The following is a 15,404-nucleotide window of genomic DNA, read 5'->3' as shown; positions in this document are numbered from 1 at the left end:
AAGTATACGCGTGACATCACTTGAGGAATATCACTAGAGGACTCACAATGGGCCAGTCTCAAGAGGTTATGACGTCCCTCAGCTTACCCGCAGAACTGTGGGGGCAGGTCTACGCCGAAGTTCTGGCATCACTTGAGCAGGGCCCAAAGATACTCCGAACTTGCTGTCAGATTGAGAAAGAAGCTGGCAAATTCCTCTAACAAAGATTCATCAACCTCCCAAATCAACTCTAATCGTACGTTTGGCTGCAAGTAACGCCTGGCAACCTCTCGCAGGTCACTAATATCTCCATAGCAGTTCAGGATGTCGACCTTTGACCTATACTCAATTGTCACACCCTGATTAGGCCAGCATTTGACTCCCCTGGACTGCTTACCTGGGATGTGTATGAAGCGCAGGTCAGCAGGAGGTTCATGTTCGCACTGGAGAGACTGCCCTACACCAAGACAATCACTATCCAAGCATCATCAAACTCTCAGTCTTACCTTTATCGCGAGTTTATGTCGAGTAGGCCGCTAAAGGGCCGTCTGGCGCCAGCGTAGGGTTTACAAGTCTTGGCTAACATCGTCCTCAGGAAATACGCGTGTCACTATTGATCGGTTCATGGGCGAGGCTGATGTAGCTGAAGGGTGACACCAGAACCATGCGGTAGAGGCCGTGTGATCTACGCCGAGATGCGATGAAAACATGCAGTGATACCCAGGAAGTCGTGCACCGCGCCAGAGTAGCATGCTGCTAATACGAGTGGGCAGTTGAGGATAAGACGGAGAAGATGAAATCAAACGTTGTGATAGAAGACTGAAAAACTATGCACCATTGTACATTGCCCATAAGCATGGAGATGACGGTAGTTCGGCAACTTCCGTTTGTGGTTGGCCTGGAAGAGATCGATCTCGACTCCCGCGCGACCATCCAGGCTCAGACTGGGAAGCTATGAACTAAGAAGTTGTAAGCGAGTAAAGGAAGGTCAATACGCCCAAGTCGTTTTATGAAGCTAAGAACATTAGTAGTGGGGTTTCATCAGTTAATCCAAGGTTTCGATTTCGGATTTGGATTCGGATTCGGATATCAGCGGAACATGAACGACTACATGTCCGTCTAATTATTTCGTTGAAACTGTGATCTCGTAATGCGATTCAGTGTATTGAAGCTCGGCTCTGTGTATAGTCAAAGTCCGTATTGTGTTGTTAACCGTGATATGCATTCGTCTCTCTCCCGAATTCGTAACAGTCTGTGACAAGATGAAACGGCGTGCCAAGTTCGCATCATGAGATCGTCGCGAATGTAATAAGGTGTTCGAGCATCACCCCTGGTGGGATGTAGATGCTCTCATGTTGCAACTTCGTAGGTTCGATGAGAGTAAATGACAGTGCCGACTAGTGCGTATTTGTCAGCGCGTTGACCGGAGATCGGCCGTTCTACTAGTGACGAAAGATCAGACCGAACGAGCATCATGTCAGCATAGAATTACATTCCTTTGATCAGTCAACTCACAATGTCAAGTGCTAGCGTCGAAAAGCGTGGCTCTGCCTCTACTGTACGGGTAAGCAGCCCTGTTTTGCCGTTTCCGTTCGATCTAGTCTATCCGCGGCCCCTTGCATCCGCCCGGTGGCTCCTGACGCGACTTCGCCTCAACATCCACACTTAGCCATCTAGCATTGAATCTCGCTTTCAGGGCATTTAATCCGCGCAATGCACCAAACTAACGCGTTTTTTAGGCTTGCGATCTGTGCCGCAAACGGAAACGAAGATGCGTATGGAATTCAGGTCCCCAAGGCTGCTCGCCATGTACCAATTTGAAAGAGACGTGTACGACCACGTACACGCGAAAGCAGAGGTCCAAACCACAACGAGGGTACTATCTAGTCGCAAGCTCGAACTTCTCAAACTTAGCTAACGATGGTCAGTAATCGCATAGTTGAGTATGAGAGTCGGATCAAGAGACTAGAATCGCTACTACACGAGCGGAACGTTGCACAACCACACGTGCGTCAACAACCGGTTATGCATGTTACAGAACCATCAGTTCCGCTCTCAATATGGGTCGAATCTTTGCGCCATGAGGTAGAGATCGGGCCTCAGCCTCAGCTTCCAGATTTCAATCCCTTCGACTTAGAAGGCATCTTACAAGGCAACGACGGCGGGTTTGCTGAGGACCTGGGTGCACTGTCCACGGGTGAAACCAGTCGCGGTTCTTCAACGTTAGAACCTTCACTTCAGATCCCTTTGAATGGCATCCAGCCATCAGTTGACTTTCAGGAGGATGTCGCTTTCTTGCAAGGCACGCATTTCGGGCCGAGATCAACCAATGATGTCAGCTTACTGCCGCCGCCAAGAACAATTCCTGATAGTGACTGGTATCTGCCACCCCCGGAGCTCGGAACGTCACTGCTTGCAGAGTTCCTGACTGACCTGAATACCGCTTATCCGCTTTATCAACCACATGTCATCGCCGACCACCTTCGAACATGTTACGCGGGGCTGTCTGATGGATCTGCCGTTGCTTGGACGAGTGCGTACATCGTTTTCGGTATGGCACATCATCTCCGAGGAATGAGCGTGACTGGAACCGGCTATGATATGGAGATGGGTCAATATTACCTCGCCCGTGCCTATTCCACACTTAATACTCTTCTCGCAGCACCGCCATCCCTAGGACAAGTACAATGCCTTATTGGATTAGCATTACTTATTGTGGCCAGTCCTTGCAATTATAAAAGGTCGGCTGGACACTTCGTCTCCACCGCACTCCGTCTTATTCGAAGTCTAGTGTACGAAGACGAGAAAAACTGCACTACGGTAGAGGCGATGGCCAACAGCGCACAACAGCGTCGCGTTTTCTGGATTTGCTTCGTTAATGACATCACTCTAGCTGTCTTGAACAACACTGAGCCTACACATCAGCTTCAGGATGTAGCCGACTGCTCTGATTTCGTAGCAGATGAACTAGGTGCGCTCACCGCAGCTGAGGGCACCTGGCGAGTGCACATATTCTGGTTGTTCACCAGGATAGCCTTACTCCAAACTGAGGCCATCGATCAAATTATCTCCCGCAAAACAAGTAACACGACCGTTCTAGACTTGAGTGCTGCTACATCCATTGTGCTCGCGCGATTGCAGGCCTTCCATGAGCAACATCACATCTTTCACCTTTCCCCTGGTCAGTTACAGCAATTGTTGTACCGGGCAGATATTTGTCACTGTGTAGCACTTGAGGCTTACTACTTTGCGACTATATACCGGCTGCATGCGTTCTCAGCAATGGACATGAGCTCGAAAATCAACCCGTTCGATTTGGATGGTTTGGATAGGATGTCGAAAATGAAGCAACATAAGGCATATCAGGAGGCGCGGAGGCTCTTGAATCTGCTACCAATAGCTCCTCGAGGCAATGTGGCCTTGTACTGGTGAGTAACATTATTAATAGCTTGCAACCTCAGACTTGATATTAGCCACGACAAACAGTCACTAATCGAATTACAGGATGATAAATCCCATTCTTATCGCAGCACTTGTCACCATCATTGCACACCACATCCAGAACCCAGCAGCGGGGGCTCCTTCATCTATCGAAATGCGTATCTATCAGCAGTTGGTCGCCGATCTCGATCTTATGGTCGATGCGGGTGACAATCCGGACTTGGAAGAAAAGAGAACCTTCTGCAAGCACTTATTATCAGCTTATGAGGCACGATTTTGTGCTCAGGAGATGGGCGAGATTCCACGTAGCATCGCAGTGACGAGCTAAAATTCACCACATTGCATGGTCATAGGATCGCGATAAGCAAGTCAATTGTTGTGTATGATTCTATCTCCGTAACGCCAGACGCCAAGCTACTGTAACTCATATAAGACAATAACGCGAGCAAAACCAAACAATGTAAAGAGATCTATAATACCACAAAGAGCGTCCATCATCTGATCCACTCAGTACTATACTTCTCAAGCTTGACACATGAAAGTAAATCCATTGAGCCACACTGGAATCGCCTTCGACGTGTCGCGATCGAGGTCTGCAAAGTTCCTTGCGCGGCCATCGAGCTCAACGATCCAGTCCCTTACGTTGACGTTCGCCATCGAACACTTCGTAGAGTCCAAGAACTTGACGAGTTGCGCAGAGGTGCCAATGATGTCGCCGTAGTTATCAATTGCAGTTCCACGGAAGAGATCAGAAATGTTATGAGACACACCATCGGCGAACACGGTAGCTGCAGCATTGGCGCCAGTCTGATCGTTGTAGATGCGAATCGTGATTTGAGGAAAAGTTGTGGGTGATGGTGTAGCACCACTGCTACCAGACCTAGTTGGAGCAGGTACGCCAGTGATGAAGCCAGTCGTGGAAGTGGATGTGCCGGAAATACCGCTGGTCGTCGGTGCAGTTACTTCGGTGATGTATTTGCTGGTGACGAGAGTTGTAGCTGTAGCTGGCACGATGGATGTAGAGGCGCTCGGAATGACTTCAGTCAGCTCTAGTGTGACGCTCTCGCATTGGCCAGCGACTGCAGTAAGGTTGTTAAGTCCTGTGGAGAGTTAGCCAATTCGGCAAAGCAAACAAAGACTCAAATATTGACGTACCGTCAAACCAAAACAATTGGTAGTCCACTGTACTACCGTTACATGCACGCCAAGATCCAGCACTGTCATAAGTTCCGCCAATGCTCTTCACATCCTCAATGCCCTTGAGGATCATCCTGCCTGGCTCTTCCTTGATCAGAAACTTGTTCTGAGTCACCGTCTTATTAGCAACAGCCGCTGGATCTTCTCCGATACGAGTTTCGAAGAATTGAGGGGCAATAGGGTCACCGTTCAGGATGAGATGTGTCTGCTTGACCGTGCTTTTGAGCTCGTATAGCGAGTCGGAGGCTGATATAGGGAAGAGAGTGAAGGTGTACGCATGGCGAGGATTTCCCGTGGAGAAACTGCCAAGTGGGTTGGGGAATGTGGCGCCAGCGGACTCGTCCTTGACTACGACTGTGCTGCCGTTCACCCTGGGGCTTCCGTTGACGATCTTCAGCGTGTAGGTTGACGTGTTTGAGGGTATGGCTACTGCTGTGGAGAGCAAGGTTGAAGCCAGAAGGAAGATGGGCGTGGTGGTCTTCATGTTGGTCGGATGTGTTAGTAAACTTGTATGAGAGGAAGAGTATCGTAAGTTATCGCTGGACTTTATGTAGAAGCTGTGCAGAAGATGGCAATACAAAGCAGGTTGATGATGAGTCAAAATCAAACGATAGCATGCCCTTTTATAAATTTTGTATTGAGAGCTGTACTTTCGCACGTCCCCATTATTTGCATGTAGGTATGCTACACTACAACCTTACGCTGACATGGTTTCTATCTCCAAGACTTCATACGGAGGGCTACACCGTAACATTCCTACTCGCCGCAAAGCTGTGATATTCTTCATCGTAATAATATGTTGCTCTATCTCATCCTCGAGGTCTGCGAGGAGCATCAAGCGGTCAAGCATTTTCAGCCGCCACGATAGTGCCCGAAGTAGGAAAGACTTCTATCATCATCCAATCTAGACCTAGCTGCCAGCAAGATCTCAGCCCCTTTGGTGCGTCGACTTCAGATCCTGTAGATCGTGTGTTAGGGCGTGAAGCCTTTTGCTGAGTTCTTGGAATGAAGGACTTTTGTCCAGGTTTCCGATAACTGCTGAAGCATGATGCCATATATAACCATCTACGTGATAAAGTTCAACTTGAAGAGTACTTCAAACTACTCCACAGATCTAACAAAAGAATCGTCGTGGCCCTCGAAAGTCTTGCGTTGCATTGCATTGTTGATTCTGCAACGAACCAGTAAGATCAGTTCAGCTCTTGGCTTGGAAATGCTCACCTTCATCGGCTTGTCATCATGCCATGGCGCATCAGCTTAATGGAATGTATTTCAGCCTGCCGTGATCGGTACGAGACGTTCCCTGCACACAATATGTTACCTAAGACTCTTTCTATGCCGCTGACTGTGTATCGTGTCAGCTTTCTGTCACTATCCATGGATATGTTTCGGGGCGAGTGTGCGCAACTGAAACAAGAACAAAGTACAAAACATGCAAAGCGGAGATTCGCTGGGTACACTGCTTGTGTATGACCGAGCGTACAGAAAGGCTCTCCCGCTTGTCTTCGGCGATTTTGCATGTCGGTGTCAGCGTAGTGTAGAGGGTGTCAGCTTTCCGTTGAGCTCAGAAGCGGTGGGAGGGGCTAGCGCTGAGCCACCAAGCGTCCACCCCGGCTCACGCTTTCGCGCAGCCGCACTTGGCAATCTTTACACTCTAATAGCTGCGCAGCACCCACGGTTTTATCTCATGTTCAATATGTCTTCCTTCCCTAGGCAGTACATCAAACTTCGAAGTTGATCATTTTTGATGAGCGACACTGTTTTATCAGGCCGCGCACATCGCAGAGACAACTCCAGCCGCCACCATCCCGTAGTCACGCTACACCCTATATCGTGCAGCAACCCCATGTCCAGTGCCATCGCGAGCCGAGCAATCCTACCCAGACCGGTCAAGATGTTTTGCATCGGGTCTATGAGATGGCACTCAGCAGCCAATCAAGAGCACAAGGTGTGAGGAGACACGGCTGGGATTTGGGGGCTGAGATCGACTTTCTACCTAGCCAACACTTTCCCAGTGCTTACAACCTCGAGAACGCATTCGCGACGATAAAAGGAGCGCATGTCCAGCCTGGCCCTTGTGGCACACTTGCATAAGTCCCAGCATCGACCAAATGCGGTAAAGTTGTAAGCTCTTTTTCGTCGAGGCCTTCCCGCACAAAGCTTCAGCCTCCCTGCCTCCTGACATCCTCGAAGCTTTACTGTGCATCCTGCAACATGAGATTTGGGCGTGGGCGCGACGAGCCGGACCCCCCAGATCCGGTCTTTGACGAAGACCAAGATCTCAGCGAAGTTTGGCCGCAAGTCGTGCGGCAGTATGAGGATACCACCAAAAAGAAATTAGATACGAAGACGACCTTCAAGAACTTCCAGCTGCAGATCGATGCAGACATCAAAGAGTCTACGACAAAAAGCCATCAACACGCTCGGACCGTTCTCAACAATGTCGGAACTTGTCTTGAGAAATTTGGGAGCATCGTCGCTCAAGGAGCGAGTGCAGTCTTCGGGCCCACAGCACAATGCTGGAATGCGATAAGCTTCGTTATTCAAGCAGTACGGGGCTTCAGCGACATGATGGATGGGTTCGTCACTTTGATGGAACGCTCGTCAGCCTTCCTCCGACGCCTAGTCCACTTTATGGAGCAAGAAGTGGGTAAAGACGGGTCGCATCTGCCTCGTCTTCTACGTAAGCCAGCATACGATATTCTTTCACAATTTCTTGGCGTGCTTCGATCTTCGTACAAGTTGGCTACCAGCACAAGAGAGCGGGTGAAGGCTATGGCTGGAATCATTCTCTTCAACTCAAATGACCAGGTTGCAGAGTCACTGAAGCTTATGGAAGATCATATCAAAGACTTCACCAGAGCCGAGGTTGATGATATACTGTTAGGCGTCAGAGGACTTGCAAAGCATCTTGATAAATCTGACGAGGAAAGAGCCCGCCACCAGACTGAAATCCAAGAATATCTCCAGGCCACATACAAAGTCAGCGATCAGGTTCTGAGCGTTACTCAGCAAATGAAAACTACTTTGGACGGCAGAGCTAGCAAGGAGCAACAGAAAGAGAATCTACTCAAGATAGCAAACAACCTGGGACTAAAGAAGGCTGGAGATTGGGAGACGTGGAGCAAGCGACACAACGAGCTCTGCAAAACTCACGTGCTGGGGACGGGAGAATGGCTCAGTCAAGACGAGCCTAGATTTATCCAGTGGGCTGATCTTGATCAGCACGACAAAAACGTCCTGTTCCTGAAGGCCGACTCCGGCTTCGGCAAAACCCATCTCTTCAATCACGTCGTTTCTCATCTTGAAAAGAAATGTCGAACTCCGCGTGGACCAAACCAGACTTTTCTGGCGTACTACTATTATGGAGATGACAAAGATGACTCCCTTGAACGGTGCATTGGATCCATCATCTACCAGTTCGCAACCGCTGATGTTGGATATGCTCAAGCTGTAGTCGACGAATGCGGGCGACTCACAAGTATTGCGCGAGCTGAAGATCGATGGAACAACCTCCTTTCGGGATTACAGCATGCCATGAAAGGGACGTACTTCATTTGCATGGACGGTTTCGATGGTCGTGGCCAGCTAGACACGGCAGAGGCAATGATGTCAACTATTGCACGTCAAGCTACGTCTTCACCTAAATCTAACGGAATCTCTCTACGTCTTTTCATATCCGGCAACGAAGACGCGCTTTCTGAAGTCTCACAAGGAGTCGAAGGCATCCACACTATTGTTCTTGGACCACGTAGAGACTCCACCCGATACATAGAACAAGTTGATGATGACTCGACTATTGCATCGCTGTCAGAACCACTGCCAAACGCAAGTGATTTGGAGGCTGTCACGAGAGCCCGAATCAATGACGTATGTAAAACTAAGCCTGCTCTGAAGGCAATTCTTACCGAAGCAAACGTAGAGCTTCTGCTCGAAGGTATTCGTGGAAACTACAAAAGTCTTGAGGCCAAAATAACAGAGATCAACGCTTGCGACACCAAAGGGAAGGTTCAGGACGTCATCAATAACACAAGCGCCGATATGGATACCGTCCAAAGAAACAGGGTCCGGACGCTTGACGCACTTCTGAACTCCCGTCAGGCTCAGGTGCTTAATGATCTCCTTATTTGGGTTGCCGGCTTGAGTTATCAACCACCGACGAAGTTGCTCGAAAGCGTTCTCTTCTACAACTTTGGCGAGGAGTTTCTCCTTGCCGATCAGATTGCTACTACCTACTCGCCTGTACTTGTGATCGACAAGGAGGGTAGGGTAGGATTCAAGGACGGCCTCAGAGACATCCTGTCCGCGAGCGATACCTCGGGCCCCGAGTCTGCACTCTCCCAGTTACATGCCGAAGCAATCAGCGGAGCTGAAGTCAGCCTCTGTCGTCGGTTCATCAAAAATGCTTGCGACCCGACGGATTACGCCAGATTCAGGTTTGATGATTTCTTCGAGGCTATGGCACAGAAGGTCCACATTCACCTTGATGACGAGAACGCTGTGAACGTTACCATCCTCGACTTATGCATTCGTGCTCTTTTCGACGGTCGGAAAGAAGGGAATCTCGAAGAACTGCGCGACTATGCTTCGAAGTGGTTCTACTCACATCTCAAGATCTTGGTAGAAGCGCTCGATGACTTTGAGCCGAGCAGGAAATTCCTGAGCGACATCGGAGCCAAGCTGGTTGACCTGATATACGACCCGAAAATGATCGACATGTGGTTCCTTCCAAAGAATCTGACGTGGCTGAAGTACGACTTTTTGTATCAAGATGACTTCATTGATCCCTTACGGAAGTTTCTGAAGAATCCTCAAGTGGCAAAAGGCTATGCAAGGGATGCAGAGAAGTCTTCGTGGGTGAAGTCTGTCGTTTCAGATACTGCAACCAAATACTCCATTCTCGAACGCGTTGCAGCTCGGTTGGCGACCCATTGGTTTAGTTCTATGGAAGTAACAGCAAGAGACTATCTTATGAACTCATACGGTATTATAGCCAAAGTAAGTACTTCTAGATGACGTTAAAGAATTTGCTAACAGAGCTGGACAGATATCTGATCCAGAAAAACCTTTCGAGGAATGGAACCCGCCTTCCATCGCAGAGGTCGAAAAGTTCATCTGCTGGGCGAAGGAGCACATGGATATCGATATCGATAGTTTCACTTGGGATTACCGTGTAGGAGCGACAAATATTGTCTTTGAGCATTACAAGGAGGCCATTGTTGCATTGGAAAAAGCCGAGCAACACTTCCCGTCAAATTGGGGCCTCCTTTACAATCTCGCAAAGGCTCACGAGAAAGAAAAGAATCACCGCACGACACTCAAGTATATTCAAGACTTCAAATCGCTCGGCCACCTCTTTCTCAAAACGAATGATGATTACAAGACTGCGAATTGGGAATTGCTCTTTGTAGAAGGGGATTGTTACCGACAGTGTCGTGAATACGACCTGGCCGTCAAGTCTTTTCAGGATCTTCTGGGGCAAGACATTGATGAAGACTCCGATATGAGATGGGCCCACGTGGATGCCGCTTCGGGACTCTTCACAACCTGGATCGAGACAAAAAGCTACCAATCTATCGTAAATTTCGTTCGCAACTGGAAGACTGCAACAGCCCAATGTCCTGGCCCCACTTATTGGTTGCGAAGAACAGCATATTACGATCCTCTCCATACGAGTATCATCGTAGCTGCGAAGCATGCTGGAGCCGTAGAAGAAACTATTTCTTTGTACCAGGAGGCTATTGATTACAAGCCACCGAGCTCTTCCGCGGCAGACGAGCACCCGGTGGACATTTCTCTAGAGGCGACAGAACAATTGCAGTACTTCCAAGCCGTCCTGAGATTCCACGGAAGTAGATCCCGACAAGATCAGCATCAGAGTATACAGTGCTGGGAAGAGATTGTCCGACGATCTGACGAGAATCCAGCGTTGTATTGGACGGCACGGAATGCTAGCTTGCGGCTAGCCCCGACTCTTCTTGACAAGGCAGTCGCTGAACTTCTAACAGCCCCATCGAGCTCTGCGGAAGACTACATCAGTAGGTTGGAGAAGCTCGCCAACTTGAACACTACGGTAGTCTGCGATCTTCGCCAAGGGTATTTCGATCCTCGTCTCTGTTTGGCGAGGCTGTACTGCCTGAAGGAAGATCATACGTTAGCTTTCATGCAGGCACAGGCTCGTCTTTGTAGTGTTTTTGACAAGTGGCCTGAGGCTCCAGACGATGAATCACTTACGCTTCGTTTCTCAAACCTTGCGCAGACATTGACTGTTCTCGACAAAGACGTTGATGCTATTGCAGCATGGCAAGCAATCAAGCCATGTGATCAGTCGCCTGCCTCGGGAGCGGACGCAGATGTTCCAGGTCATGATAAGCCTACACAGTCAAGCTCTGGAGTATCTCATACAGATGGTGTAGCTGCGACTTCTGAAAAGAAGCTTGAAGACAGTCCAGACGTATCCTCGCCAGCCACGACTACGACAAAAGCGTACATATCAGGATACAGCTGCGATGGGGATTGCGAAACGGAGTGGAAGGACGTGTTGGCTGACTGTTGGGTATGCAAGCACTGTCTCTGCGTACAGTTTTGCCCAGGATGTTACGATAAGCTTCGGGCAGGCGACCTGCACCCTCTGGTCTGTAACGAGGACCACAGAATGCTTAAATTACCGCCGTTTGACTGGAATGCATGGCGCACTATGCCAACAGGCATGATGACTGTGGGTAAGACGCTAGTCTCTCGCTCAGAATGGGTAGACAGGATTCGCAGAGAGTACAGTGTGCAACAGTCACAAATCGATCTCATTAAAATCGAGAAAGCTAGGGAACTGAAAGCTGCCAGTGTCATTGCGGTACAATGGCGCAACAGATTGCGGAGGATTAGAGCAAGAAAACCGTCGACAGTACCTACACTACGTCGGGTTAAGACAGTTGGATAGATACTTCGTACGAAGGAGCGTAACAGACGGTATTGCAGTAGGCTGGAATGACAGTGATGGGTCGTTCAAGGTCACTCACAATGTTCTAAGATCACACCACGCTTACATTTGGGCCAGATGTTGATGCTAGTAGTCGAGACTCGGTCAATACACATTTTTCTTATTAGTTATGCTGATTGACACTTTCGCGAGCTTTACTTACAAATTACGATATGAGAGGAAATGACGGCTTCGCGCTCAGTTGCCGTATGTTCTGGCGAGATGTTTGAGGCCGTTTCGATCATGCGGTTAGCAAGCACATCATTCATCAGCTACGGAAGTGACCTCTCCTGTCGTCCAGCCTATAACCATCTAGGGCGAAGCATCCCAAAGGATTCGAGCGTTGTCCCGGAAAACCTTCTTCAACAATTCCTCGTCATGATGACACTAGTCCGCGACCTGTTGCATAAACGGATGCACATCATACCCCCGTGATTGCGTGTGCGGCCAATCTGAACCAAACACCACCCCTTCACCATTTCCTACGCTCAGTAGTGCTATTGCAAGGGAGTCGAAATCGTGGAAGTCCGTGCTTTTAGAGAACAAATACGGTGCAGACATCTTGACGTACACATTTGGATCCTCCATCATACCTCATTGATAAGCATAGTGAAGCTAGAGTCATGAAGAGTGTCATTGTTCGGATTTTAATGGATTATTTGGGCGCAGACGTCTTGTTATGGGACAACTCACGCTTAGAAACACTGACAATGGGACTTCTGGGGTGCTTATGAACCGAACGCACTGGTAGAAAGAACCACTCCAACTTACCTTTTGCGCTCTCAGAACTCAGGGTTTGGGCACAAGAAGAACGAGATGATATGTTGAAAGATGTACCAGTCAGTTCTGAAAGCATTGCTCTCCTAAGTCACATCGTCAGGGTGCTAAATCATGATGACGCCTGTCGATGGACGCAAGACGGATATATAGGCCTTAGATATCAAGCCTGTCAAGAAGGAGGCCTTCTATACACGATACTTGGTTGTCGACGATTAATCGTCCTCCGCAAGCTGCCTGTTGAGGCAAGGTTCCGGATTATAGGCAAATTCGGCCATCCGAGCTATAATGACGGCCAAGCGTTTCTCGGCCAGCTTCCATCTTCCTGGTCAGCAGACTATAAGCATCTACTAGTGGCATCAAACCGCCCAAGGTTTACGCATGAATATGGACGCTCCCAATGGCAAGATCCTCGTCTTGATGATGTCGGCCTATCCAATGGATGGCATCGGGGTCAAGATAAAGATGGCATCCCTTGTCAGTTCAATTCCCGTATGAAACATCAGCCTTCGTACACAGACCCAAGGTTGACCAGGAAGGAGTTGAAACATCGAGGTGTCAACCTGGAAAAGCTCATCATTGTTTAAACATGCTACTCTGTAAAGCCATAGTAGGATATGCTCTCGAGGCACCAAGACGTAGCGAGCGAATGGAAGGTTCTGGCAAGAGTGAAGATGTTGGTGGGCAGTGGAACGACATGACAGCGGGTTGAGCTTCACTAAATCGGCTGAGACCTAGATAGAAGGGCAGGAAACTGGTCTGCTGAGGACACAATCACACCCATCCAAGCCGTTTACCCAAGATGCTTGAGCCACCAAGAAGGGCCGTGATACCAGTGAACACAATCAACGTGCCATATCCACTCCCATACGCGAAGCCAGCCTCTGCACGCCATGGAAAGCCGTTGATCAACGCCTCGCTGAGTGGCCCCGACGCTACGTTTCCGACTCCGCGTCCCGCCGCCAGGCATGCAAAGACAATACTCGGATCGGCCGTGTCACTCTTTTTGGTAACGTCGCGCATGACCTCTGGCCATGCGCTCGTAAAGCTACCCGTGAAGAAGCCATATATGAGGCAGAAGATGTATAGTGGAGCCAGAGAGTTCGAGAAGCCCCAGATGACGAAGACACTGATGGTGGTGCCGATGGTAGAGATCAGAATACAGGTGGTGACGTGCCATTTGTCTACGACAGAGCCCATAGCCACGCAACCGAAGACGGAGGCGACGTTGAACAGGATTACGGTCAGCGCGCTGAGTGTGTTACTCTCCACGCCTATGCTGCGAGCGAACGTGGGAAGGTAGATCGAGGGGAGGAAAAAGCCGAGAGCTTCTACAATATTGCATGCTTGGTGGATGCCAAACGTTGATGTCCGCAGGAACGTGAAATCGATCTTGCGCGCGCGTTGCTTGGGCCCGAGCGGAATGCGTGGTCTGACAAAGTAGAGTAAAGGGGCGGTAAAGATGAACAGGCACACAGCCCATACGCGTAAAGTCGTGCGGAAGCCGTACGCGTGCAGCATCCAGTCCATAACAAGGGGTAGAATGACCCTAGCGAGACCAGTTCCTGCCCACATGATCCCGTATGCCAGGCCTTTCCGCTTGTCAAACCACTCATCCATGTACAGAATACAAGGTGAGTAAGTCAAACTACCGCCAAGGGCATAAATGACGCCTTGTGAGACGATAAGTTCGGTAGTCTTGTTGCAGAAGGAGCTGAGACCAAGGGCAAGACACATGACGAGCAGGCCGCCCGCCGTTGCCCACCGCTGCAGATGCGGCCATATCTTCAGTACAGAGAAGATGACGATCAAGTTCAGATACATAATACCCTAATGCGGGTGAGCACAGTACGGGGATAGAGCCAGCATACGACATACCATGGCGCAAGTGCCGACAACAGCGATATTGTTGGAGCCTGCGAAAGGCTCGTGGGTGGAGTAGTACTCCTGGAACACGCCATATGAGAAGGGAAAGCCTTACTCGCGTTAGCACCATCATTCTCAGAACGAGGAACGCGGTCAGCAGGAACACGTACCCCAAACCAATGCTTCTACGACGAATGCTGCGGCTAGGAACAACCATGCACCTTTCCCACCATCCACAGGTGGTAGCGAGACATGCCCTAGCTCTGGAGCATCTTCGCCCCGACTTGCTCGCTCAAAATCGGAAGAAGCTGGAGTACTCATTTCGACGGTTCAGTATGTGTCTATGTGATGTGGTGGAGCATCACTTATGTACACACGGGATACTGGCCTCCGCGCTAGATTGAGGGAGTTACACATAGGGCGCGTTCGCTTTCGAGCCTGTCTCAGCCACATGTTGGTACGTGCTAAAATAGTCCAATGACTCAACAAAGGACAACGAAGATGTATTCTCGCCCATGTGGGCCCAGATACGACTCCATGCAATGCGCGACAAGATGTATCATGTTGACCGCCCATTTGGGAAAACAAACGAGCTCATGATGCGCTGTAGGCGATCCTACACCATGCTGCGGACACCGCTTATCCAATGACGCCTCTGACGCTCCCTAGCCGAGTAAGCAGACAGAGCCGCGCCAACTTGCAACAGCAACGCGCATTGAATACTGTCTCTTTGGCAATGGTGAACGTACAGGAAACGTCGATCTTGTAACCCTAGCATCGAACCTCTTCATCCAGGGTGTCGACCTGGCCTTGACCTCTGACAGCGGCCGAATATCAAGAAGACGGTTGAAGAGCTTACTCGTATACCTATACACACGCGAGCTCCGTGTGCGGGTGACTCCACGTATCTTGCTTATAGCAGTTCACACCGAGATGCGATGAACAAAAAGTCCAAACAGCGAGACCAAGCAGTAACAAAGAATGAAAAGAATATTTGAAAAGTTCCGTATCTTCCACTAGATCCCAAGGATATCGGCGCCACGTATGGAAGTGTCAATCGAACGAGCTCGCAAAGCGGGAAAGGTGGCGTCGCGTGGACAATGGAAACGAGTGCCAATCTTGAATTGCCGATGAGTCTACGACAAGACTTTTCGACGGTCGTAGAGGC

General features: G+C 49.6%; 4 protein-coding genes across 4 annotated transcripts; 2 read left to right on the top strand and 2 right to left on the bottom strand.

Moving 5' to 3' along the window:
* Positions 1-1,495: 1,495 nt before the first annotated feature.
* On the top strand, positions 1,496-3,748 carry ALTATR162_LOCUS2577 (uncharacterized protein; the record flags this gene model as incomplete). Its single annotated transcript, XM_043310183.1, has 4 exons — positions 1,496-1,543; positions 1,719-1,855; positions 1,908-3,407; positions 3,484-3,748. 4 exons carry the CDS (start codon positions 1,496-1,498, stop codon positions 3,746-3,748), a joined length of 1,950 nt encoding a protein of 649 aa, XP_043166118.1.
* Positions 3,749-3,942: 194 nt separating this feature from the next.
* ALTATR162_LOCUS2576 (uncharacterized protein) lies at positions 3,943-5,101 on the bottom strand (the record flags this gene model as incomplete). The annotated part of the gene is made up of 2 exons (XM_043310182.1): positions 3,943-4,520; positions 4,576-5,101. 2 exons carry the CDS (start codon positions 5,099-5,101, stop codon positions 3,943-3,945), a joined length of 1,104 nt encoding a protein of 367 aa, XP_043166117.1.
* Positions 5,102-6,831: 1,730 nt separating this feature from the next.
* Positions 6,832-11,554, top strand: ALTATR162_LOCUS2575 (uncharacterized protein; the record flags this gene model as incomplete). The annotated part of the gene is made up of 2 exons (XM_043310181.1): positions 6,832-9,615; positions 9,665-11,554. 2 exons carry the CDS (start codon positions 6,832-6,834, stop codon positions 11,552-11,554), a joined length of 4,674 nt encoding a protein of 1,557 aa, XP_043166116.1.
* Positions 11,555-13,144: 1,590 nt separating this feature from the next.
* Positions 13,145-14,557, bottom strand: ALTATR162_LOCUS2574 (uncharacterized protein; the record flags this gene model as incomplete). Its single annotated transcript, XM_043310180.1, has 3 exons — positions 13,145-14,200; positions 14,249-14,346; positions 14,407-14,557. The coding sequence occupies 3 exons, from the start codon at positions 14,555-14,557 to the stop codon at positions 13,145-13,147; spliced, it is 1,305 nt and encodes a 434-aa protein (XP_043166115.1).
* Positions 14,558-15,404: the final 847 nt, after the last annotated feature.

Source organism: Alternaria atra (assembly GCF_907166805.1).
Source record: "Alternaria atra isolate CS162 genome assembly, contig: 21, whole genome shotgun sequence".
NCBI classification, from domain to species: Eukaryota; Fungi; Ascomycota; class Dothideomycetes; order Pleosporales; family Pleosporaceae; genus Alternaria; species Alternaria atra.
Note: the sequence above shows the minus strand (reverse complement) of the source record. Positions and strands in the feature narration are given on the sequence as shown.